The sequence below is a fragment of the Eleutherodactylus coqui genome, chromosome 4 (genome assembly GCF_035609145.1).
Source record: "Eleutherodactylus coqui strain aEleCoq1 chromosome 4, aEleCoq1.hap1, whole genome shotgun sequence".
Lineage (NCBI taxonomy): Eukaryota > Metazoa > Chordata > Amphibia > Anura > Eleutherodactylidae > Eleutherodactylus > Eleutherodactylus coqui.
Genome location: NC_089840.1, coordinates 49,451,296 through 49,478,333, shown reverse-complemented (window position 1 = coordinate 49,478,333; position 27,038 = coordinate 49,451,296). Strand labels below are relative to the sequence as shown.

At 43.1% G+C, this 27,038-nt stretch overlaps 1 protein-coding gene across 1 annotated transcript; it reads right to left on the bottom strand.

Annotated features, from left to right (window-relative positions):
• Window positions 1–41: 41 nt before the first annotated feature.
• LOC136625304 (OX-2 membrane glycoprotein-like) lies at window positions 42–27,038 on the bottom strand. The gene is made up of 6 exons (XM_066599396.1): window positions 27,010–27,038; window positions 13,378–13,435; window positions 10,347–10,670; window positions 8,710–9,030; window positions 6,948–7,202; window positions 42–3,934 (listed from the first exon to the last, which is right to left on the bottom strand). Exons 1-6 carry the CDS (start codon window positions 27,019–27,021, stop codon window positions 3,870–3,872), a joined length of 1,035 nt encoding a protein of 344 aa, XP_066455493.1. The 5' UTR covers window positions 27,022–27,038; the 3' UTR covers window positions 42–3,869.

Sequence of the window (27,038 nt, the reverse complement as noted above, 5' to 3'; positions counted from 1 at the left end):
GTTCATTGTGCTTTTTTGTTTTACACATAAAGAAACATCAGGCAATTGCATAAATATAATTTATTATAATATATAATGTACAAATAGTTCTCTTATCAGACTATGGTAATGAAATTAGCAATATAAATATGATATGAAACCAGTGGTATAGACAGAAGTGGGGCAGTGGGACGTACAATGTGGGGTCTTGGAGCTTCAAATTACACCTGTGATTCAAAGGACTGTTCCTCTTGCATAGAAAGGTCATGGCAGCATTGTACATATCAGTGGTATCCATTCCGTGGCGCTCCCCCTGCGAGTATCAGAGCATGATGAGAGTTGTCTCACTGCGACAACTGGAAGGCCGTGGGCTGGAGACTACTGCTATATATCATGATGACTCTCGCTAAGGATTGGCAGAGTAAAACTGAAATTACTCGGAGGCTGTAAAAACACCTGAATGGGTGCACAAATCTAACGAGCCCGCAATGCCATTGGGCCTCTCTTGCCTCCCCCTCGCCGGCTCACCTCCTCTCTCATCCGACTGTGTGCAATGGGAGGGGTGGGGGCGGAGCTAAGCTCCCTCCACCCCGCCCCTTGTCTGCAGCCAGCAATTGAAGGGGGCGGAGCTTAGCTCTGCCCCTGTCCCTCCCATTGCAAACAGCCAGAGGGGAGGAGAGAGGAGGAGAGAAGATGGAGGAAGTTTAGCAGTCACACTGCTAATCTCCGTCCCACTTCCCTTCTCTGGTCGCTGTCATTGGCTCCCATAGGAGCCTATGCAGCAGCCTGCGTATTCCAGGCAGAAAGATAGTTTCAGGACTATCTTAGCGGGCTGGCATGAAAGCGCTCAGCGCTATATTGTCCTGGCTGGGTGCTTTTATTCTGCGGGAATATGGCCATGTGATCTGATACATTGGAATCCAATGCATCGGATCATAGTGTATATCGGTTGGCCTTGAAAATGGCGTCCGATATACCCTCATGTGAAAGAGGCCTCAGAAGAATAAAGGTACTAGAACTGTTTAATTACTAGAAGATGCAAAAGGAAAAAAGATTTATCAGGGATAAGCAAAGTAATCTTGCCGATTTGCCACATCCATACAATTAAGTTTGCTCATTTATTAAAATGGGTTTACAGTTACCAGACAACCCGGCTTCAATAGGGCTGTGTGGCTTAAAATAACAACCTGAAACATATTTACCCCTCCTTGGCCGCCAATATTCAGCACTGCAGCCCTGCTGTGATCCCGGCTGGTTATTGTGATCACTGACGTCACAAGAATTCAAGGGATCGCTGCAGCCAATGAGAGGCAGCAGAGCCACTGCTTGTTCTCCTGGCATCAGCGTTTACATTCTAAGCACCATGCTGCTAGGAGTTCAGGAACGCTGGGCACTGAACTTTCTCATTGGCTGTAGTGGTTACCTGACTTCCTGTGACATCAGTGATCACAGCCACCACCAGGACTACAGCTGGGCTGCAGCACAGGATCTCAGTGGCTGCAGAGGGGTAAGTATGTTTCAGTTTATTTTAACCCATACAGCCCTATTGATACAGGGTTGTCCAGTAATCGGATAACCCCTTTAAGGTCAAGAACAAAAGTGTAAATCTAATATAGCTTCGAGAGACAGACACAGCACAAGGCTTTACTGTGGGGTATAAATACGGCTAAAATAAAATTGGGTCTTTTCTGCTACTTCTTGATGATACCAAACAGTAGCACACCACGGGGGCTGTGCACCCAACTGCTAAGGGGGCTATGGTACATTAGAAAGAGGCTCGGCACTACAATGCTTTACCTGTTTGCTACTTTTGTAGTAGCTATCTACAGCGGCCACTAGAGGCCCTCACTGAACATAAGTTTATACAGCTCCCATTAAGGTCAATACTAGCTGTACACATCTATGTGCAGAGAGCACCCCCTAGTGGTGGCCGCAGGGAGTCAGAATTATATCATTTGCATGGCAGAGAAATTAATAGAACATGAAGAAACTTGTCGTCACCTCTGAGCCCCATAAACTACATTAGTGTGCAGCGTCCCTGTGAAGTTGGCATACGTACAAAACATGACTCTTTCAGACAGCCTTGTGCACAATGACTCACAACGCATGCATGTGCAAACTTTGCGGGGAGATAATGCAGGTGGGTACCTGGTTGAGTATGAAACACAGCCCCCCTTCCCATTGCCTCACCTATGAGCCCCATAACAAAGTTTAATGTGATGAGAGGTTCCCTTGAATCAGCATGGAATTGCGCACCTTAATAAAAAATGGAAAGTAACTTTAATGAAGATGGACTACAAATGTCAGCGCTCTACAAATCAATGGGAGTTACAGTATAGACAAAAAATAAATAAGATATAGGTAGGATTAAATAAATACACGGCAGATGTAACATCTTATGTCCCTTTTACACGGAACGATTATTGTTCAAAAAAATCGTTCAAACGAGCAAAAGTGAAGCTTATTGGTTCAGTCTAAACACAGCCGACGACCGAATGATAAACGATAAATCATTCACTTTCATCATCGTTGGCTCATTCTTATCATTCAGTTTAAATAGCGCTCATTTGAATGAGCCAGCGATGTATCTGCCTGTCTATATAGGCTGTCTGAGCGAACGAGCCAGCTCTGACCGCTTGCTCAAACGTGAAATTAGCTTGTCTAGTAGACCTTTACTGACAGTCCAGTGATTCTTGACCTTTTTGAGCTTAACCCTTTCCAATCCACTGTCTGACGTCTAAAGACATTATGATTTAAGGCTGTACAGCTCCGATGTAGGAAGACGTTTGTCGGGGTTCTCTTACTGTATATTGCCAGCTTCTCTGCTGTCGGAGCCTATCCAACGTGTCACCTCATGCAGTACTGGCTTTAGCCAGCAGATAGCGCCGTTGTATAATAGCAGAAAAAGAGTAATCCCCCTAGGAAAACCAGGATACAAACTGGATTGGACAGAGTTAAACACATGGGCACGCTTTAGCCCCATTATGAGGTTCTGAAAATGTCGGCCACGTAATGGGACAAAATCAAACTATTGATTTCACCATCGGGATTCCCATGCGTTCATACTACGTGCGAGAAAGATAGGGCACTAGATCTCTAAACTCATGCGCACCGGCGTGGAGTTCGAATAGTCCGAAAAAAGAAACAAACCTGGTACATGCGCGACTATGCATCGCAGTGGAGGGCGTATTAGCGCACTCCTCATTTGTTTTTGCCCTGCATTGCATTCTTCATTAACTATTGGTTTAGCAGCATTGTCTAGAACACTTGCTTATTGATTTGCATTGTACATACAGCATAGCACAGGATAGCGGATCACTCCGGATGCATAGCCCTTTCAGGGTAGTGATACATACCATTTTCAATCTTTGTCACTGTAGTGTCTTTGCACAAGCCAAATAATACATAGTAAGGAATGGGATTCATATCCATTCTTTTGTTTCTTCATTCATTCTTATGTCCATCTATGTGTTTTTTCATTCATTCAGTAATCTTTTGATATTTCAGCTCATTTATTCATTTGTGGATTCATCCACTCATACAGATGTCAACCATTTGTTTGTTAGTTTGTTTGTTTATCCATCCGTTCATTCACATACATTCAATTGTTCATTCATCTTTCCATCAATGCAATAATTTATGTATTCATCCATACACACATTCAATTGTTTGTTCATTCATCTATTTATTTATCTATCCTTTTATTCGTTCAACCACTTATGTATTCATTCACTAATCTGCCCATCCATGCATTCATTTATACATATATTTCTTCATTCATTCGTTTATTTATATGGCCATTCATTCTTTACGTATTCATCCACCTATCTGTAGTGAAGCAAAAGCATTTTACTATTATGCACACACTGTGTTCTGTAATGTAGCAGCTTTCAGAGGAAAAACTTTATGGAGACAAGTAGACCCAGAATGACAGGATGGAGTCGACATCGAGTGCCTAGACAGCAAAAAGAAAGGAAATGAACCCGGTCGCTGGATGAAAATTGCAGCAGTAATGTAATAAACAAAGACTTTTGATTACTATAGTAGAATAAAGTGCATTTGTCATCAGAATATTCAGTCCTATTTAAAGTCTACCTCCTGTCATCTAGGAGAATATGTGAATAAGATGGATAGATAGATAGATAGATAGATAGATAGATAGATAGATAGATAGATAGATAGATAGATAGATAGATAGATATGAGATAGATAGATAGATAGATATGAGATAGATAGATATGAGATGGATAGATAGATAGATAGATAGATAATATTAATAATCTTTATTTGTATAGCGCCAACATATTCTGCAGCGTTTACGTAGACAGGGGGAATACAGAAAGACGAAAAATACAAATATAACAGAACCACGGTTACATAGTAATCAGTTGATGTAAACAATAGGGGTGAGGGTCCTGCTCCAACGAGCTTACATACTACGAATAGTGGGGTGATACAGAAGGTAAAGGGGCTGGATATGTGCACGATATGGCGGGGTGGAGAGTGAGCGATGCTATACACATAGACAATGGTCAAACATTTAGCCGTGTGACGGCAGAAACAGTATGACTGCAGGAGCGGTTTATGATGGCTAGCAGGGATTGCAGTCAGTAGGTCAGGGAGCATGTTATCAGGCGGAGTACAGAGGGGTTTGTTTAGGGAATGCGGTATGCCTCCCTGAAGAGGTGCGTTTTTAGAGCATGCCTGAAGTTCCGCGAGTCCTGGATTGCCCGGGTAGCATTTGGTAATGCGTTCCAGAGGACCGGTGCTGCTCTGGAGAAGTCTTGGAGGCGGGAATGAGAAGTTCGAATTAAAGGGGCACTCAGTCTGGTTTCATGAGCAGAGCTGAGAGCCCGGGCTGGGTGATGGATTGAGATGAGGGAGGCGATATAGGGGGGTGCTGCACTGTGGAGGGCTTTGTGGATGAAGGTAGCGAGTTTAAATTGAATTCTGAATTTAACGGGCAGCCAGTGCAGTGACCAGCACAGGGCAGAGGCGTCCGAGTAGCGACTGGACAGGGAGATGAGCCTGGCTGCCGCATTTAGGATGGATTGGAGAGGGTAGAGTCTGGTGCAGGGGAGGCCAATCAGCAACGAGTTGCAATAATCGAGCCGAGAGTGGATGAGGGCAACAATAAGCGTTATGAGATATGAGATAGACAGACAGACAGATAGATAGATAGATAGATAGATAGATAGATAGATAGATAGATAGATAGATAGATAGATAGATAGATAGATAGATAGATAGATATGAGATAGGTGGATAGATCTGAGATAGATAGATAGATAGATAGATTTGATACCTAGTACTTATTTCCTTTTGCACATAGACAGAATACAGAGATATAGGAAAATTTGCCTCTATAGAGGAAACTTGCTAGTTATTAAATCCCTGAGATTACAGCAGCATCAGCACTGATTTGGGCAGTCTGTCTCTCTTTCTGCTGTGTGAGAGTAGGATGGGGCTAGTGGCAAGTGTACAGTGAGCTAGCAGGCTTGTGCAGACAGTGACCATGACGCGGCTCCACTATATATGTAACATGGCAGACAATGGTAATAAGTTTCTGTTAACGAATAAGGAAGCAGAGGTCTGCAGAACAAATGGTTGAGCTTTAGAGGGAAAGGCTTAACAAAAACTATTGTTCATGTTCTTAAGGACACTTACATTTATGTTATTTTTCACTGGAGGTATGTAGCATATTATTATGACAGATCTGACTAACCATTATACCAAACAGCACAGAAAAATATGGTGCATTTTGGATACTAGTCAAGAAAAGGTAATACAACGGACTCTTCAGTATGACTTCTCTGTCATTAAGAGCGTGGTGCTGACCCCACCTACTCCCATCCCCCAATTTAAAGAGGAAATTCTCTAAATCCTTCTAGCATATTCTAAAAACTCAATGGAATATTGTTTAAAATGACTCTACAGTTTCAGGAGAAAACCCCGCTGCTCCTCTGTTTGATGATTCTGGGCTCTGTTTTCAGCTGTCCAAGAAGGCCGCAGCAATTTTCCAACTACCAATGCACATTGCTCTCTGATTGGCCAATGCTAAATATGTGCGGAGCTTTGACCAATCAGAGAGTGTATAGTGCATTAATAGTATAATATTACCAATGCACTGTGGGTATTAGTCTGAAGATTGCGTTGGTGATCTTGGATGACCAAAAATGGAATCAGCAGATTGGAGGGATGATGGAGAAGAACAACTGAAAGTAATATACCTCTTCTTCCCCTGTCCAAGGCTAGAATTTTGTCCTGGAACCAGAGGATCGGTTTAACTGTTTTATTCCAGTTCTGAATTATCAGCACTTGTGAGAATAGTTTTTTATTTGAGCCCACATGAAAATATTTCCTTTCACAGTATCATAGAGACAATTACCACCCACGTCAATGTCTACAATTAAACACCTGCCAATGATATTGATGCTACTGAACAATGTATCTAAGACAACCCTTGGTACATAGGAGTGGTCTTGTTCAGACGCCTAACATGAAGCTTCTGGGCCCCAATGCAAAATATGTAACAGGGCCCGCAAATATAATGCTTTATTCATAGTACTTGGGTCCCTATATGGAGAAGAAAGACCTTATGGGCCCCCTAAAGCTTGTGGGCCCGGCGTCAACTGCATCCCCTACAGTTATGCCCCTGGTCATGTTGTCATGGGGAAAGAGGTACACCACCAATATTTCTGCTTTTTTTTCCAAGATGCAGTCATACATTTCTAGAAATCAGTTAATTAGAGTAGCGTATCCTAAAGATACATTATGATAGCTACTTGGCGATCGGGGATTTTACTGGTGGGTGGTAGATGCTCTCATCGAGATCCATCAGTGTCACTCACATACAGATGAAGGCCTAGTTGCACGTAGTCCCAGCTGCTAACTTTCTTTCTTTGGAAGGGTATTGACGTATATAAGAAGATGACCTTTGGGGATTTTTGGGGTTTTACATTGCTTACCTGTAGACACACTGAAATACGATTCTTCCCCTAAGTAAAGAACTTTGCATTTTGGCATTTTCTTCTGCTGACTGTCCGGGCTTTTTATCAGAATCCAGCTGCTAACAGTTAGTAATCCATCATAGGTGGTGCTATTGATGGATTCTTTGTCTACATCCAACCAAGAAATCATAGAAGGGGGCCTGCTCCGGGCCACGCATGTTATTTTAAAGCACCCATTTTCCTCAGTTTTTGACATTGTCACATTCAAAGGTTCTGGAAGATAGAAGAGTTCTGTATTGGAGTCTCATAACTGGAAGCAGGTTAGTATTATAAGACATAGAACATAGTCAACCTCTGTCTAAGTCGAGAACTTGAAGATCCATTTACTTCTTATGTGGCAACTTATACCCCTGAACCTACTACAGCTATGCAAGTACATGTCTGAACCAAACAGGCTTAATCCTGACCCTAGCAAACCATTTCATTACCCACACCAATGTTTCACATTTGCAAACACCCTTTCCCTTTTGGGGGGGATGAAAAAAACAAGAAGGCCCATAAAAAATGTTACTTTTGGTATTAGTGGTGGAAGATGGGGAATCTTCATTCAAATTTTGATAAAAAGAAATCCCTCAAAATGTTGTTGATTAGTTGCAGATTGCTGGAATTAACAATTTAGGTTTTAATTACCTTTATTTAAAACATGTGCCTATTAGGGCTTATTCACATGAGCATAGGCGTTTTTACGGTCATAAAACACGTGAACAGGTGCACAAATTTGCTGTTTGTGCACCCGATCAGACGGCCCGGCGCATATACGCTCTGCTAAACTGCCTTCCCCCTTTCCATCTCCTCGCCGGCTCTTGCCAAGGGAAGGGGGCAGAACAGCTTGGGAGCTATTGTGCTAAGCTCCCGAACCCTCTCCGCCCCTGATTGGCTGCCAGCAAAAGGAGGGGGCGGGGTGGGAACTTAGCAAATAGCCCCTGCCCTGTCCAATTGCAAAAAGCCGGCAAGGGGCAGAGAGAAGGAGGGAAGGAGTGGGAGTTTAGCAGACACTCTGCTAAACTCCCTCCCACCTCCCTTCTCCAGCAGCTGTCATAGGCTCCCATAGGAGTCTATGGCAGCAGCCATATTCTGGCTGGGAAATATAGATCCTGAACTATATTTCCTTGCTGGTATAAAAGCACCCAGCCGAAATTCGTTCCTATGAGCTATCTTGGCTGGCCAGGTACTTTTACGTGGTAAAAAATGGCTCGTCTGATCTGATGTATTGGAATCCAATGCATCAGATGGTAGCGTATATCATCCAGCTTTGAAAATGGTCACCGATATACGTTCATGTGAATGAAGCCCTGGGCACATTGCGACAGAACAGGTGGGCTTTGGCATTGTGCCTGACGGAAGGTTAAATGCCAATTTCCTGTCATTTTGTGTCTATAGCTCTTATGCAGACCTATATGTTTCCATGGTAACAGATAACAAAGAAACCATGTGTAGTCTGATCTTGCAGTCATAATCCCATTTGTCCTCTAATTTTTACCTGATGCTAGTAAGAACTATGGGACAGATAGATGTCAGTATAAATATGGGATGGGGTTTTCTTTGTTTTTCATTACCATGGAAACATAGTCTTGCATTGGAGCTGTAAACAGAAAACAATAGGAAATTTGCAACATCTGTTAACTTTTTGTAACGGTTGTGAAGTTGGGCGTAAACTTTACATTCATTACTTTTAAAAGCCAAAATATAAAAAAAAAGCCCCTTTGGTTGTCAAACATACCGTAGACTTCTAAGTACGTCTCCCCTCGAACTGATCCGACAGGAAAGATACTGAACAGACACTTGTACCTTCCTTCATCGCCTACAGTGGCCCGAAACAGGGAGAGCAAAGACACATTGGGACCGTCCGCCGTCACATCGATTAGTCCTTCATATTCCGGAATAATGTAGACGCTGTCCCCATGAGTTGCTATGTTGGTCTCATCTTTCTGCCATGATACCTGCACCACATTAGAGGAATTATTGTCCTTTCTCCTGATGCACTTCAGTGTCGCGGGTTGGAAGAGTCGGACCCTGTGATGCTTTTCAATGAGCACCTTTCCTGCCAAGATAATCAGTTTATGTTCAGTTGAATAAAAAAAAACATAAAGTAAAATTAGATATTACGACCTCTTTCACACAAGCGTTGTATTTTCACGGAAAATGCATTGCGTGAAAAAATGCGGCATTCCAAAAGGAATTAGCGTTTTCTTGTTCATTCACGCGGCCGCATCGTGTAAAAAGGACACTGCAGCGGCGGCCAGCAGAAGGGCTCTATTAAACCTAAATAACTAAATAGGACCAGCCGTCTCCTGCGATGAGCGCCGGACCCGATAAACTCCTCCCCTCCCCGGGCTTCCTGCGATTTTTGTCATAAGATAGGTCGCAGCCTATCGTTTAACTCTGCAAGGAAAAAACGCAATCACCAGTGAAATCGCCCATGTAAATTAATGCATTGGACTCCAATGCTTTACATGGTAGCAATTTTCGGACAACGTTTTCTCGCATGCTAATAACGGTGAGAAAATGGGGTTGCCTGTAGCCCATTGCTTTCAATGGGGTCGGCTGAGCGCAGGCCCCATTGAAAGCAATGGCAGAAGATTGCAATCCTTTGCCACCACTGTGGCAGGGGATTCCTTCATCCCTGCGGAGAGTCCCCTTGTCACTGAACACTGTGGGGACAACCCGCGGGAATATTTTACGTGCAGCACAAACCTTGCTGCTGCACGGATGTCCTATCTTTTGCCGGTGCAAGTATTTTGTACCTGTAAAAGACGGACATCTGAACACTAGATAGGGAACAAATGGTTTTATAGTACAAACTATACACAACCTGTGGTGCCATGACAACTAGCACTTCGGAGGTGAGGGGAGCACTGTATCGTCTGCAATCAGTTGTGGATATGGAAATGCTGATTTTTGTCGCATAATTTTTTTGCTGTTGAAGCATTTCCTCAGTGTTTAAACATGCCCTAAATGCTAACAACCACCAGGAGATCCTAATTAACATCTTATCAGCCCCCCTCCCCAACATGTTTCACCATGCTGGGACATCCCCAGGGGAATGGGGCTATAAACTTAGTTTTTGCTTGTTAAGCAAATTTATTTGGGAGTGTTAGGGCCCTTTCACATGAAACAAAATATTCCACAACAGTATTGTGCAAAATTCCCTCCTGTGGAACATTCTGCACAAGAATTCACACCATTGAAGTGGATTTTCATGCAAAATTTCAGGAATGGCATATTCCACAATGCTGTCGGGGAATATTCCGTCTCGTGGGAAAGGTCCCTTAGAAGCCCGATCTCCCAAGGGGTCCCTTTTGATTCTTTGTCTTTAAAAATGGCTTCTAAGAAAATGCAAGTCAGCAGAACTCTTACCAGGAATTGTAAGGCACATTTCTCCTTTTTGTGGCTCTTTGACGAAAGAATTAAAACTACATTTATAGCAGCCTTCGTCCTGTAGGCCGGTTTTATAAACTGTGATGGCGGTCTCATTTAGGAGGGAAGTGCTTATCCTGAGTCGATTCTGGTAACCTTTACTGATTTCAGCTCTGGAGCCTGATGTGTATGCGGCTACAGTAGTTTCTTCGTTACCTACAACCTTTGTCCATATCACCTGAGCAGCAGTATTGGGTGGGAGCAGAATGCACCTTAGTGTTACACTTTCTCCATACACTACCGGGCCGACTTCTGTTTTTACATCTGCAAAATAAGCAAAAGTATCTCTGAATTGTGAGAACGTCTTTATCGGGATTTAGCACATGTAAAGGGAACTACAAGCAGCACAGTAATGCAATTTTACATCTAGATCTACAAGACATGCAGAGAGATTATTTTTGCTTTTCTAAGACATTCTTTATATGCTAATTCTAGCTATTTTTTAGACAGCTCCGTATATTGGGAAGTGACCCAGGCTGGTAATGCCAGCTGAGTCCCATTCACTTCAATAGGACACAAGCCTGCAATACCAAACTGAGCCACTGTGCAATGTATGGAGCTGTATAAAAACAGCAAGAAGTGAAACAACCCCTTTAAGCCAATATGAGCTAGAGTAAGGCCTCTATGACAGGGTTGGATCCGGAATGCGGGATCCCACAGCAAGATACGACTCTGTGCCCGGCCGGTGACCCCGCTTATATGTCCGGATTCTATTTCTGGACTGCGGGAGCGCCGGCTTATTAAGTCTTCAAAAGAGCAAAGAGTATTAGGATGGTTTCCAGCTGTCTAAGACACAAACACATTTTTCTACTGTGCAGCAACCATAAGGTATAAAAAATATACACTGATGTGGCTTTATCTAAGCGGATGGCTTAGGAATGCCCACACCTGTATAAGTTGTGAGGTGTTCTCTTGTGAGTGAGGTTGAACATCGGCCTGTGTGCCCATGGCAAAGGGAACGTGAATTATCGGAGTTACAACAAGGCAAGATGGTGGATGCCAGATGGATGGAACATTCTATTTCCAAAGTTGTGCTGGCATTAACATTCCTCAATCCGCAGTGCCATGTGTGTACGGAGAATATGCCATTGAAAGAATTACCACCCACAGTTGACAGTGCAATGGTTGCCTATGGGTTTAATGGTCGTGACCGGAAGCATCTGGCTAGAACTGTCTGCGTGAACAGACAAGTGACTCCAGCAGAAATCACATCCACTTTCATTGCAGGAGACCCCACACGTATATCCAGCAGGTGGGAGCAACGTTCTTTAGCTTCCATGGGATATGGGAGCAGAGCACCCAACAGAGTGCCCATGTTGACACCACAGCACCAGACACAGCACTTCACCAGGGCACGTTAGGTTGCTAACTGGACCCTAGAGGGCTGGTAACATGTAATGTGGTCTGAGGAGTCATGATACCAATTGTTTCAGGCTGATGGTAGGGTTCGTGTGTGCCACAGACTCAATGAAGCCAGTGACCCCAATTATCAACAAGGCACTGTGCAGGCTGGTGGTGATTCCATATTAGTTTGAAGTGTGTTCTTAAGGCATGGGTTGGGTCCACTGGTAAGCTTAAAGATGTCACTGACTGGTGCCCCCTATATTTCGCTGTCTGGTGATCATTTGCAGCCCTTCATAGACTTCATGTACCCCCACAATGATGAGATATTGCAGCAGAATGCACCATGTCATTGGACTCAAGTTGTCTAGAATTGGTTCACAGAGCATCCTAGAGAGTTCCTATGAATAGCGTTGCGAGCACGTTCACCCAACATGAGCCCAATTGTGCATTTATGGGATGTAGTGGAGAGGTTCATTCACACCAGAGATCCCACACCTACAAGTACTTTGGAGCTGTGGGTGACCATCCAGACGGCATGGTTCAACACAAGGATCTCTCCCATGATCTGTTTATACCAAGGACTGCGTCGGTAACAAGAGGGCATCCGCTACGTCTAGAAAAAAGCAGGTTTCATCACAAACATAGAAGGGGGTTCTTTACTGTAAGAGCAGTGAGACTGTGGAACTCTCTGCCTGAGGATGTGGTGATGGCAAAATCCATAGAGGAGTTTAAGAGGGGACTAGACGTCTTTCTCGAGCGGAAGGATATTACAGGATATAGACATTAGGTGACCAGCAGGTTTGTAGTTCCGGGTCTTATGTTTAGGTAGGAACTATCAAAGGTTGATCCAGGGATTATTCTGATTGCCATTACGGAGTCGGGAAGGAATTTTCCCCCAAATGGGCTAATTGGTTTCTGCCTCTTGGGGTTTTTGCCTTCCTCTGGATCAACTAGGAGTTGAAACAGGCTTAACTAGATGGACATTGTCTTTTTTCAGCCTAACATACTATGTTACTATCCCTTTAGACATCTTCCATCCACTTGTGGAATTGATGCCACGTTGAGTTGCTGCACTGTGTCAGGCCAGAGGAGGTCCTAAACTATATTAGTTCTTTTCACTTGACTTTGGCATGTCAGTGTATATACATTAAAGAAGGTCTCCTTAACTACTGAAAATGGCCATAAACTATATTAGCAGTTAGCGCAATGATCAATTTAAAGAGATTTCACATTGTTCTGCAATGTTGGCCATTTTCGCAAAAATGATGATGGGAAGTGCAGCTGTATTGGTTGTTAACTGAGAGCCAGCTGTTATTTCATAGCATACTCAATATCTTCCTACAAACCTACAGACATTAGTAGAGGGGGAAGAAGGAAAGATGACATACATGACTGCAGGATCAGACTATATGCAAGGTTTGCTTTTATTCTGTAGACATGTAGATCTACAAGGGAACTGTAGACATGAAATGGTAGATTTATCACCAAGACTATTGGCAAAGCTGTTTCATTTTTCATTCTAGATGCATTGGGACATTAAGAATAGTGTTGAAAAAATATAAATACACCTTAGGTTATTGAATACAGATATTAAAAGTCTTATGAGTGTTCTATGGAAGAGACTTACCTAAACCACAGGTAATATAAATTAAACAGGTCAGCCAGACAAGGGAAATATATGATTCCTGAGAGAAAATAAAAAATGAATAATTACATTGGCTGTAAAAAAAATACATTTAGATAAAACAAAACATTAAGGCCTTAGTCAGACGGGGGTTTTTTCGCGCGATTTGCGGATCGCATGACGGATGCGCATCCGCAAATCGCGTGACCGGTACCCGAAAATCGCCCGAAAATCTGCTCCTAGCCGCGTTTCATTAGAGACGGGCCGGAGCTGTCCAGCGCATTGCATTCAATGGAGCCGGCAATACAGCCCGCTCCATTGAAAGCAATGTGCTGCGGGCGAGTGTGGGATGAATTGTCGGGAAGGGCTTAAATATATAAGCCCTTCCCTGCAATTCATCCAGAAAAGTGTTAAAATAAAATATATATATATATACTTACCTGCTCAGCGCTGAGCCAATCAGGGGGCAGGTCTGACTCACACCCCCTTCACACCCACTACAGGCCGGCCGCACGGAACTCCGGCTGCCGGGAGCAGGTGAGTATATATATATTTTTTATTTTAACACATTTCTGGATGAATTGCAGGGAAGGGCTTATATATTTAAGCCCTTCCTGACAATTCATCCCGCGCACGCCGGCAGCCCATTGCTTTCAATGGAGTCGGCTGTATTGCCGACTCCATTGAATTCAATGGGCAAACATCGTTCTTCCATGCCACAGCTGTTACAGCTGTGGCAGAGAAGAAGGATTTGTCTTCTATATGTTCTCAATAGGGTCGGCGCTGCTGCCGCCGGCCCCATTGAGCGCATATAGAGAAGAGAACAGGAATCGCAGATCGCAGATAGGTGCGATCTGCGATTTCTGTTCTATAATTTATCAGACGAGCGCATAAAAAGCGCTCATGTGTCCGATACCATTGCAAAGCAATGGTTTTATAAAATTGCCGGACGCATGCGCATGCGCAAATCGCGGCAAAAAACGTCCGTCTGACTAAGGCCTAAAGGGGATTTCTGGGCACAAAATGGAAATTCTAAAAATGCTGAAATCTAGATGGTACAGCTAAGTAGCAGGGACTTACCGCTATACTTATAGTTTTCTACTTCCAGTCTGAAACTCACTAGCGTAGTATCTACCATGTAATACTAAGGCTATATTGATATAGTGACGCAGTACTGGTACTACTGGATATTAACATCTCAGGGAAACTGTGTCACCATATGCTTTAATTGTACTGTATTTGATCATATGTCTGTATCTCCGGTATCTCTGGCTGGTCTTAGAAACTGGGAAAATCTCTTCCTATTAGTCAGCCATGCTGAGGTATTTTTTGAACCCTGATTGGCTGAGGGGGGGGGGGGGGTGCTAACTGGAAGATGGTAGAAACTTCTGGGAGTGTCCTGGCCCCTCCATAAATGTCATACATGTCATGTCTTTTGTGTAGATGCACTGTACAAAATGTCTAGTCTCTGGTTATGTGTATTGCACAGCTGCAGCAAGTGAAGGGTTAATGTCTTGATGTGACTATGATATGTCTACAAAAGTATCAAGTTATGTCCTGTCATATGGTATGCTAGAGACTATGAGTGTTTGGTTTGAGAGCAAGATGTGGTCTTTCATCTTCTTCAATGGTAGTGAGTGGAGTGGAGTGCCGGTCACATGGGGGTACCTTCAACCCTCATGTGGTGAAAAGTGATGAAAGAGAAAGAAAGGTACCCTGATGTCCCTATTCCAGGAACCTTTTAAGAGAGCGAGAGCTGAGTGAAGAGCGTGGAGTCCACCGTACAGTGTGTCAACGTCTGAATCAAGTGAGTGTCTGTGGAAAGATCCTACCCTGTCCTTCTCTGGAGAGTTTCCCCTTCCAGGAGCAGTACCTGACAGATAACGTGGACTGCAGAACCGATGTCTTCCTAAATTTTCCTTCCTGACCTCAAGCCTACTGTCTTTCCTGCACTGGTGCGTAATTAAGCTGTAAACTGTCAAATTGCAAGTAAAGTTTTCCCAGGCCCTAACCATTCCCAGGGATTGAGGTACTAAAAGTTAATTGTATGTGTGGACTTCCTTCATTTCTCCACTGAAGGTCATTCCGGTGAGTAAGGAACAGTGGTGTCTCACGTGACATATCTACAGTTCACCGCATGTTTATAAGCCATCCTTGCTCCAGGGGTGTCCAGAAGAGGCCTAGTGGTACTTGGGCTGAGGTTGCGTGCGTCTTTCCGGGGAGGATACTGTTAAGAGCCACCGTGACAAGTGATAACTCTACCCTCCCAGTTTCTCAGAACAGGCCTCGTGTCCTGAGTGGCCATTTGGGACACCATAGAAGGGAAAGTTATATAAGGCCCTGCCCCTGTTAGAGGGCCATAAGGCAGTCAAAGAGACAGTTAGTCAGTCAGAACCTAAAGTGGACCCCAAGGCTTGGATAAGGTACAAGTGTAATTGTGAGGAGTCATAGGCCAATAATCATGCAAGAGAGAAGCAGGGGTTTCCCAGATCAAGTCACTCTGATTAGGATGTCGATAGTTATTTATCGATTCCACAAGGGCAGAGGGACCCTTGACAACATCGCAAACCAGAAGTGGATCATGGAAAAGGCAAGAGAGTATCAGAAGAAGCTTTACCTGTGTTTCATTGATTACACCAAGACTTTTGACTGCGTAGAGCATGCTAAGCTTTAGGAAGTACTGAGGGAGGTAGGAGTACCAGGGCACCTGATTACATTGATCAAATTCCTCTATGGCAATCAAGAAGCAATCATGAGAACCGGGTATGGGGATACAGAATGATTCAGGATCAATAAGGGCAGAAGACAAGGATGCGCCCTCTCTCCTTTTTTTTTCAACCTCTATGGGGAACTGATCATGAGGTGGCTGGACTTAAATGATCAAAGTATTGGGTTGAAAAAAGATGGAACAACCATCACTCATCTATGATATGCAGGCGATACAATCCTGGTAGCAGAGTCAGTAAAGCATCTGAAGACACTGATCCTGAAGCTAGTGAGAAGTGAGAAGATGGGATTTCACCTGAACATCAAGAAGACAAAGATCATGACCACTGCCAATAAGGAAGTCCACATAAAGGTCAGTAACGAGGAAATCAAAGTGGTTAATAGTTTCATATTCCTTGGTTCCTTCATCAAACCTAGTGGCAGCTCAACAGGAGAGATAAAGCGCCAATTAGCACTGCGCCATATGACCATGGTGAGCATGGACCAATATGGAACTGCAAGGATGTCTCAGTCACCAAACAAAGGTTAATTACAGCCATCATTTTAAGTTCATGTTGCGCACTAAAGCAGTGCGCCTCACCACAGATGCAAGATGGTGTCCTAGTAAAACTGCAGACACTCACATAGTATTTGCAAGGAGCATTCCAGGCAAGGATGGAAGGAAACCTGCCCCTTAATAATCAGGGGAAGTGGGGGCACCCCTGCCTAAAAACTGGGTAGGCGTCCTAATAAGGACGGCCCTACTGTCTTCATCTGGGACCTAGTTATCCCTGATTAGGAACCCAGAGAGATGCATCAAAAGCAAGACACATAACTGTTCACAGCTATACACAGAACAGGACTGTTACGGTATACTGCCCTTGATATGCCAGCTCGGGTTGCCCTGATCTCACCCACAACCCCTGTCCCTGCCTACTTGCATCCACTCCTGGCTAACCCCAGGTGGTCAACTGGGCAGCGGTCTCTACTCTCGCTAGGGACCAAGAAGGGATGCTGGCATGCCTGATGGGAAGGGCAGAATAACGACAGAAAAGGCATATGTAATAAACCAACACGAAAATACAAAGCAGACCTGAGGCAGATGGAATAACCTGGCAGAAATAGCAAACAAGCTGAGAAGAGCAGGAGTCCAACAGAGGCAGGCTAGCTCACTGAGGGAAACCAATAACTGGCAGTGATTACAAGTCACTGCCAGACATAAACAAAAAGTCTCCACCCAGGGGCAGAGAGAGGGAGAAGCCAACTCCCAATAGACAATATAAAAAGGAAGCTAGTGCACGGCAGCTGCACTCACCGGTGCGCATGCGCACAGCGCTGAGAGCCACAAGCTCACCGCCGGCCAGGCACCCACGCCCCCGGCAGCGGGACCACAAGCCGCAACCACCACATGATAACAAGGACGGTTCATAAATCACAAGTCTAGACACCTGCACAGACCCAATGAACACATCGCTGTTCACACCAACACACCAGGTAGTGCATGCCACACAGAACAGGACTGTTCATATGCCACATGTCTGGCCACCTGCACAAATCCAACAAAGCACATCGCTGTTCACACACACACACACACACACACACACACCTCAGGTAATGCATACCACACAGAACAGAAGCTCCACTCAGAACTCACATGCAAACAGCTAGTAAAACCATAGCAAGTCCAAGTGTCCTCACACCAAGGGGGAAAAGAGTCAACCACTGTGTTGACATAAAGGGAACAGTGTCAGGAATAGTCCATCTGACCACACGTAACATCAGATGTCTGGAGGCCGCAACTGTCAAGGGGAAGGGAGAATTGGTCTGCATAAGATACAGATGAGGAAGACAGGTGTCCAGACCATCCTCAGGTAAAGTGAGAGAGACACTTCAGACTAAACATGCATAACACTAGCTCTGAGTGGGAATATCACAGAATGAGTAAAACTGAGTAAAACGACTAGTATCCTCTAGCCAGAGGAGCTGGTATTTATATGCAGCAGATCAGTGTGGATTGACTGGCTTGAGAAACTCCACACCCAGCCAGCTCAAATATCCCACAGCTGAGAAGATGTGCTCGTGGAAACCCATAATACTACAGGCCCCAGTAGCACAACCTAAAACATCGTCTTATCGATTGCAACAGAAGTCTACGGTGGCTTAAAAAAAGGGAGCGAGAGGGTGTGACAGGTGGCCATAATTTGGCATTAAATTAACATTCTATTCCACAGAAAGGGAGTAACATGCATGTGTGAACTGGCATTTTGAGGGCAAAAATGGCAGTAATATGTGCTGGCACGCGCATATCAGCCTGTTTAGGGCCATCTCCAAACCTAGTTCATGCACAAAATTGCTCCGTTGTGGTGAACGCATTTATGCGTATGTTCATCTGTTTAGGTCCTAATACTAATTTATCCCTTTACTTCTGTGCTTGGCGTATTACGGACTGGAGCACATCTGTAAAAGGGGAAGATATAGCAGTCATACTTAAAGCCTGATGCCTGAGGAAGTCCAAAGGCTGCTCTGACACATAGGAAGACACTAGTATTGTAGTAATAATAATTATCTTTATTTGTATAGCGCCAACCTATTCTGCAGTGTATTTGATGCATGGGGGAGCTGAATCAGGATGGGATGGGGTGGTACAGGAGGTATAGGGGCGGTGAATGTACATGGTGGGCATAATTTAAGGGCAGGGAAACTAAATCAGGAGAGTTGGTATGCTTCTTTGAAGAGGTGAGTCTTTAGGGCACGTCTGAAATTTTGTGCATCAGGGATTGTCCGGATGTCTTGTGGTAGAGAATTCCATATGATTGGTGCCACTCTGGTAAAGTCCTGGAGGCGAGCCTGTGAGGTTCGTATTAGGGGGACGTCTAGTCTGACTGTGTTGGCAGAGTGGAGCAAGTTGGCTGGGTGATGTATGGACAGGAGGGAGGTGATGTACAGTGGTGCGGCACCATGGAGAGCTATGTGAGTGTAAGGAACTGCAAGACCTGCTCACATGTACTGACTGCAGACAGGATACGGATCCCCAGCACACAGCAGGACTATAAGACACCTGGGACATTCACATGTTCCACGTCCAATGTTGTGTACCTGATCCACTGCAGTAAATGTCCTGTTGGGGGGCTTTATATCGGGGAAACAGGACAAAAACTGTGAGCCAGGATGAGATCTCATTGCCAATCAATTGGAGAGGAAAAGACGGAATTGCCTATGGCAAAACATTTTTGTAGTCAGGGACACAGCATAGAGCAGAGGAGAGTTATCATACTGAAGGGCAACATCAAGTCACAGTGTCACAGAAGAATTTGGGAGTATAAGTTTATGGCCATGTTTGACTCAAGAATGGAATGAACCTCAGCCCGGGATTCTTGCATACATGGAGAATATGAAAGTTCTGATGGAGTTCAAGACAGGTGTCCTCTTCCCTAATCATTGTCTGTTTTTTGTTTTTTGCTTTTCTCATAAAAGTTCAGAAATTGATTTTAAGAATGTTGCCACCCAATAGATGGTGATGCAGAGATAGTGTTACCATCCTCTTCCATGTGCAATTCAAGTAGAGATAAGAGACATCATAAAACTGTCACATTCCTCAGCTTAGTAGACTGATTAAGCATCTATCTCTTTGCTCAGATTGGTGTTATTTTAGGTCTCAAATTTCTGCTTGTGAACATTTATTTAGATCAAGAGGGATGTCCCTCCTCCCCTCTGCATTTGTATGTTATAATTGTGTACCATCCAAACCAGTTTCATTTTAGTCTGATGAAGGGTCGATAAGAACCCGAAAGCTCGCTGTAACATCTCGTCTTTTTGTTAGCTACTTAAAGGTATCATATCTACAGGATTACTTAGTTTCTCTTACTGAGAACAATCCCATTCTGTAGCAAGGCATATTCCATAATACTGTTGCAGAATATACCATCATGGGTGAAAGGTCCTTTACTGTTCTTTTTTAGCAGATATATATTTAACCCCTTCCCAATGTAGGACATACATTTACGTCCTGCAGTGTCAGGGTATGTATGAAGGGAGATCGCGGGGTGATATCCCTTCATACAACGTGGGCACTGGTTGTTTCTTATAGCTGGCACCCGATGGCAACAGCTCCGATAAGCCACGTGGCTCATCTGCTAAGCTGTTAACTCTTTAAATGCTGCTGACAATTCTGACAGCAGCTTTTAACCCTTTCCAATCCACTGTCTGATGTCTGAAGGCAAAATTGCATTGCAAAGGGTTAAATCCGTTGAACGATGTTTGTGAATCCTGTACAGCTCCCCCGCGATGAGATTGCAGGGAGCCATGCAGGTGTCTTGGCAGCTTCAGGGCTGTCATGGTAGAATGCCTATCAAGCCATGTCAGTAGAGTGGCTTGATATACTGCCTGCCTGATTGCAGCATGACTAAAAAGAAAAGAAAAATAAGATCAATGATGTTTTACTAATTATTAAAAAGAAAAAAAGTAATGTTTTAAAAAAGCACTTTTGCCATATTTATGCTCAAATAATCTAAATCACAAACCAAAAATACATATTTGGTATCACCGCATCTGCAAAAGTTCGATCTATCAAAGTAATGCATAATATACTCCACACATTGAACGTCATCAGAAAAAAAACAAAGAAGTCCAGAAACGCGCTTTTTTTGTCTCCAAAAAAAAAAAAAAATGCAATAAAAAGCTATCAAAACATTGTATGTATTCCCAAATGGTACCAATGCAAACTACAGGACGTCCTGCCAAAAATGAGCCCTTGCACAACTATGTTGACGGACAAATAAAAAAAGTTATTGCTCTCAGGAGATGGCGGCAGAAAATAATTATTTTTAAAATTAAATATCTTTGAAAAAAAATAAGAGCAGTACAGCAAAAAAAAAAACTATATAAGTTTGGTATCGTAGTAATCATTCTTGTTGCAGTTTTGTTGCAATTTGTGCGCCATAAAACCAAGACGCACCGAAAGGGGGTGGAATTTCATGCTTTTTTAAAAAAGTTTTCCAGTACATTAAATAGAACCATTGAAAAATACATCTCATCCTACAAAAAACAAGCCCTCACACAGCGACGTAGATGGATAAATAAAGGAGTTACAATTTTTTAAAAGAGGGGGGAGGAAAAAACGAAAATTTAAAAAAAGGGCCGCAAACCTTAAGGGGTTAATAAACCAAGATAATGCACAAAAAGCATTTACTTTGCTCCGATTCAGGCTGAAATATCCTGTGTTGGGCTGAAGAATAAATCAACAGTAAAAGATAAAAGTCTGCAGTACAAAAGGAAATGCGGCAGGAAATATATTCCACAAATAGAGTATTTATACATTACTGGGTCAAAATGCGGTCAGGATACTCCTCTACTGGGGAGCAGATTTACTGAGGAACTACTGGCTGGACTCGACAATCACTGGTAGTGCATGATGTTGTGGTAGTGGTAATTAGTAGGGGTAAAAGTATCTTATTATCGCCTAAATCATTCATTTGTACAATTTATCTAGATGGACATCCGTCATTGTCGCTGCAGCTACTAAACCAGTAGCGTTTTATGGGCGCTGACATGGAGGACGGGCTCCACATATGTCCTCTGCTGCTTAGCCTGCTGCAAGAGCCCCAAAATCGGCTTTTGTAAAGCAATCCCACTATTAGTACAAGACACTACTAGGGTGGGTCAGATGTGTGGTTCATTGCTAGATAACGGTCCTGGGCTTTCTGCAGTAAGCGATCGTCAACCCCTCCATCTGGCTCTTGATTGGTATATTACATCATATTGTATATAGTATTATTGTTATTCTTGTTTATAAGGATGATGAAGTAGAAAATGTCCAAGAAAGGTAATAATTGTATCATTGTTATCAATTAATAAAAATATTTACTATATACAACAATAACTGTAGTAATAATAATAATCATGATAATAAATAATCCTAATAATACAATTACTGAGAAGCTAGAAACTGAAGGCAGAAAAAAGACCCCTTGGTCCATGTAGTCCACCCTTATGTTATTTCTCTCTTAGGATAAATACTGTATATGCTTCTCCTAGGCAGCTTACATTCATTTATTGCTGATTTTCCAACCATGTCTGCTGGACGTTAGTTCCAAGCACAGCGCCCGAGGAGCGGGACACGGCCTAGGAGACAGCAGGGTAGAGTTTGGGCCTTGTCACGGTGGCTCTACTGTCTCCCACTCAGAGGGTAACCAGTGACACGTCAAGGGCTGAGGGCAGGTTAATAAATGGGGTATCCACACACAGGATTCTTTTAAGATACAGCCTCCGAAAAAAGACAGGCGACTGCTTGTTTTACTTGAAGTAAATTGATTGCAACTTCAAAATACACGCCAGCAGGAAAATAGTGCAAAAACGTCAAAGTGGTGCGACAGGGAGGGCTCACGGGTGTACAGGAGAAACCATAATCCTGTTATCTGTGGGTCCTGATCCCGGCAACACACTATCTTCTCTCCAACACTCTACCGGTCAACACTCATATTTGATAAAAAGGGTACACTGCCTGGCGGTTCCTCACTTTCTCTCTCTTAGAACGGAAGGAGTCCTTCCACATCTCCTGGGGACAGAGGGCCCAGGACAGGATGTGTATTTCTTTCAGCCTCTTCCATTCTGGGCCACACAGGCTGAAGGTGCCTGTGTGGTCCTCTTGCAGGACTCCTCAGAACACACTCTCCTCTTGCAAGCCCAGAGCAGAACAACCACTTGTACACACCTTGCAATCACATATATCACACCAGGTCACATGACAAACAAACAGATACATTTTCCAGATAGTCAGCTCACATACCCGACAGTTAACCCTTTCAGTGCTGCAAATAGGCAACACACCTCAATCACACAACACAAAGGACACTAGCAAAACAACACTGAGCATACACACTTTTGAGGAAGGGCCTAGTTATACTGGGCCACTACACAAGCATCTACTACTCTTTCAGTAAAATAATATTTCCTGACATTGCTTCTAATCTTTCTTACAACTAATTTCAGATTATGCCCCCTTGTTGTAGTGCTAAATTCATAGGCTACTCTAGCTGGCAGACCCAGGGAATATATTCAAGCCTCTAGGTGCCATACCATCGGATCCCTGAGATCAAATTGCGGAGGTCTGATGGGTGAGAGAGGGAGCCCCCTCCCTCTGTCAGTGTTTTACATGCCGAGGTCACAATGACTGTAGCATGTAAAGGGATAAACAGTGTCGATAAGCAATTTCTCTGTTATCTGCTGTTTGATCAGGAATCAGGTTGTTATCTAACAGCTGAGCACCCGCTTTCCCTGGCACGGGAGACTCATGCCTGGCTTCAGATGCAGCAACCATTAAATTACGGGGCATGAGAATAAATTTGGCTGCTGTCAAAAGGCTTATGGGAGGCCATTAACCCCTTAACGACCACGGACGTAAGGGTACATCCTGTGGCGTCGGGGTATGTATGCGCGACCTCTCTTTATACAGTGAGGGTGTCAGCTGTTTATTACACCTGACACCCACAGGCCGAGCGCAGCTATTAACCCTTTAAATGCCGCTGTCGATTCTGACAGCGGCATTTAAATCCCCTGAATGATGTTGGGGGATCCCGTACCGCCCCCCCATGTTGAGATCAGGGAGCCATGCAGGTGTCATGGCAGCCAGGGGCCTTCTGAAAGGCCCCAGGGCTGCCTTAGGAGACTGCCTATTAAGCCATCCCCATAGGGTGGCTTGAAAGACTGCCTGTCAAAAAGCAGTATGATGTAATAGCATTACGTCATACTGCAGGAGCGATCAAAGCATCGCATGTTGTAGTTCCCCAGGGGGGCTTAAGAAAAAAGTTAAAATAAGAACAATAAAGTTATATCAATTGTAAAAAAAAAAAAAGTAATACAAGTTTAAATCAACCCCCTTTTGCCATATCTGTAATAAAAAAAATCTACATCCTTAACCCCTTAATGACATGGCCTATTTTGGCGTTGAGGACCAAGGGATTTTTGGTATTTTTCCATCTCCATTTTTCAAAAGCCATAACTTTTTTATTTTTCCGCCGATGCGGTCGTATAAGGGCTTGTTTTTTGCGTGGCGAGCTGTAGTTTTTATCTGTGCCACTTTTGGGTACATAGACTATATTTTTAACTTTTATTATTTTTTTTATGATAACAGGGAGAGAAAACGCATCAATTCTGCCATAGATTTTTTTTTTACAGCGTTAATTATGCAGCATACATGACACACTAACTTTTTTCTGCAGGTCGGTACAGTTACAACGATACCAAAATTCTTATATTTTTTTAGGTTTTTACACTTTTTTGCAATAAAAACCCTTTTTTTTGGAAATCTTTTTTTTTCTCTATAGCTGCATTCAAAGTCCTATAACTTTTTTATTTTTCTATGTACGGAGCTCTATAAGGGCTTATTTTTTGTGAGACGAGCTGTAGCTTTAGTTGGTACCATTTTCAGTACCATTTTTGGGAATGTACAGCTTTTTTGATAACTTTTATTGCATTTTTTGGGACGCACAATGCTAAAAATTAGCATTTTGCCTCTGTTTTTTATCGTTTTTTGTTACGCTTTTTGCCATACAAAATAAAAAGCATGTTCAACTTTTTGTACACGTCGTTACGGACGCGTCAATACCCAATATGTGGGGTTTTAATTTTGTAACCTTTTTTTATGCTAATATTAGAAAAAGCATAAAAAAAGGGATTTTTTTTACATTTTTTTCTTTTTTACACAATTTGAGGCCCTCTGAGGGACTTGCAGCACTGTGCCTATGATCACTGTGATAAGAAATGGCAGAGCTACTGCTCTGCCATGCCTTCTCGCTTATACAGAGATCATAGGCATAGGCAATACAGGACGCCAGTGTCTCGCGTCCTGTTGCCATGGTGACAGGCCAGGCTCTCGCGATGACATCGCGAGAGCCGGCCGGAGACACAGAGGGAGCGTGCTCCCTCTGTGAACTCTTTCCCTGCCGCGATCTACTTAGAAGCGCGGCAGGGAAGGGGTTAACAGCGGGACGCCGGCTGTGACTGACAGCCGGCTCCCGCTGCGGGATAGCGCGAGGTCAGTCATGATCTCGCGCTATCCCGATCACGTACCGGTACGTCATGGAGCGGGAAGGGGTTAAAGAAAAATACATATTTGGTATCGCCGCGTCCATAAATGTCCGATCTATTAAAGTAGTGCATTATTTTCCCTGCACGGTGAATGTCGTCCGAAAAAAAACAAAAAAACCCCAGAAATGCACTTTCAGTTACCCTGTCTACCAGAAAAAGACGCAACAAAAAGCAATCAAAAAGTCGTATGTATTCCAAATTGGACGGAAATATAAAAAAGTTATCGCGTGCAGAAGATGGCGGCAGAAAATAATTTAAAAAAGTAAATGTCTTTGAAAAAAAAATTAGCACAGTAAAAAAAAACTATACAAGTTTGGTATCGTAGTAATCGCACTGAACCATAGAATAAAGGTATCATGTCATTTCTGTTGCAGTTTGTGCATCGTAGAAACAAGACGCACCGAAAGATGGCGGAATGTTGTTTTTTTTTCATTTTACTCCGCTTAGAATTTTTAAAACGTTTTTCAGTACACATTATATGGTACAGTAAATGGCACCATTTAGAAATACAACTCATCCGACAAAAAGCAATCCCTCATACAGCGACGTCAATGGATAAATAAAGGGGTTACGATTTTTTTGAAGGCTGGAGGAAAAAACAAAAATGGAAAAAAAAGTGGCCGCGTCATTAAGGGGCTTAGTCTTTTCTGTAGTTTTATTCTTGAGACCTTCCGCCAATTTTGTAGCCCATCTTTGGACATGTTCTAATTTATCAGTGTCTTTCTGTAGACTGAACTCACTCTTCCAGCCGTGGTCTCATCGGAGCTCCATACGGCAAGACCACAGACTTGAAAAATTTCCAAAACTTTTTTCACTTCAAATCCAGGAATCCAATAAGTACAAAAGTTATTAGAAAAGATAAAATAAAAAACAGGCACAAACTTCAGAAGGTGTTAGTAGAACTAACATTATCACTTGAAGGAATAATTATTAGATTTCACTCCATGCATTACAAATGGTAAAAAATCTGCAACATAAATTGGCATTCTGTGGATCTACAATGAGCGCTGCGCGCCAATCTCCACGTGGGTTTTTTGTCCACAGCGTGTGGGTGAGATTTGTTAAAATCCCATCTTCACTACTATAAAAGTAATATGCCGCATATTTTCTGCCCCCAGATCCAGATGGAAAATCCGAAGCATATCTACTCCCCGTGGACGTGCCCGTAGACAGGGTTTTCTCATAAAGTACATTTATCACCTCTCCACGGGTAATAAATATAAGATTGCAGGGAGCTCCACCGCTGCAGCACTCACAATCACTAGAACAGGGCTTCCAAGTCCAGACATTGAATGGAGCGGTGGTCAAGCACGTGGTCTACTGCCCCATTTATAGTCTATTGGTCTGATAGGATACCATTCCCTTTATTATACCCGGTTAGAAGTACATTATACAAAATATAATGTAACATAGTATCACCAAATAGAAAATTGTCATTCAACCAGAATAGGAAAAAATCTCTACATCTTGTAAAAAAAAAATTACTGTAAAATTCAGATTCCACATTTTTTTAGACTTTCAATTTAAAGTGATAGACAACTGCAATAAAACACATTAAAAAAGTCAAATAATTAAGATTATTACTTTAAGGTTCAAGCAAAAAAGTAAAACCTAAAAAAAATCAGCTCTCTTGGTTGGTCTTTGTAAGGTGCATAGATATTTTAACCTTCTCAGTGCCAATCCAGTCGATAGATTATTTGTAATATATTAGGCTCATATACATTTCCTACAGACATCACCCGCATCAATCAGCTTCATTAGCTCCCAAACCTTTGAATAATTACGTACAAATACAGTAAATTAAAGCAGAATCAGATTGCCGGCTGTTGCCAGCTCCCATCCTACCGTCTTGTCCATTGTCCGCTTCACATACT

Excerpts from the sequence above, each read along its gene's own strand:
- LOC136625304 (XM_066599396.1), bottom strand. Across the intron at positions 10,671-13,377 it reads TTATATTACCTGTGGTTTAG|ATGTAAAAACAGAAGTCGGC; the intron begins GTAAGTCTCTTC and ends CTTATTTTGCAG. Across the intron at positions 3,935-6,947 it reads GTATTTCAGTGTGTCTACAG|GCACTCGATGTCGACTCCAT; the intron begins GTAAGCAATGTA and ends TTTGCTGTCTAG.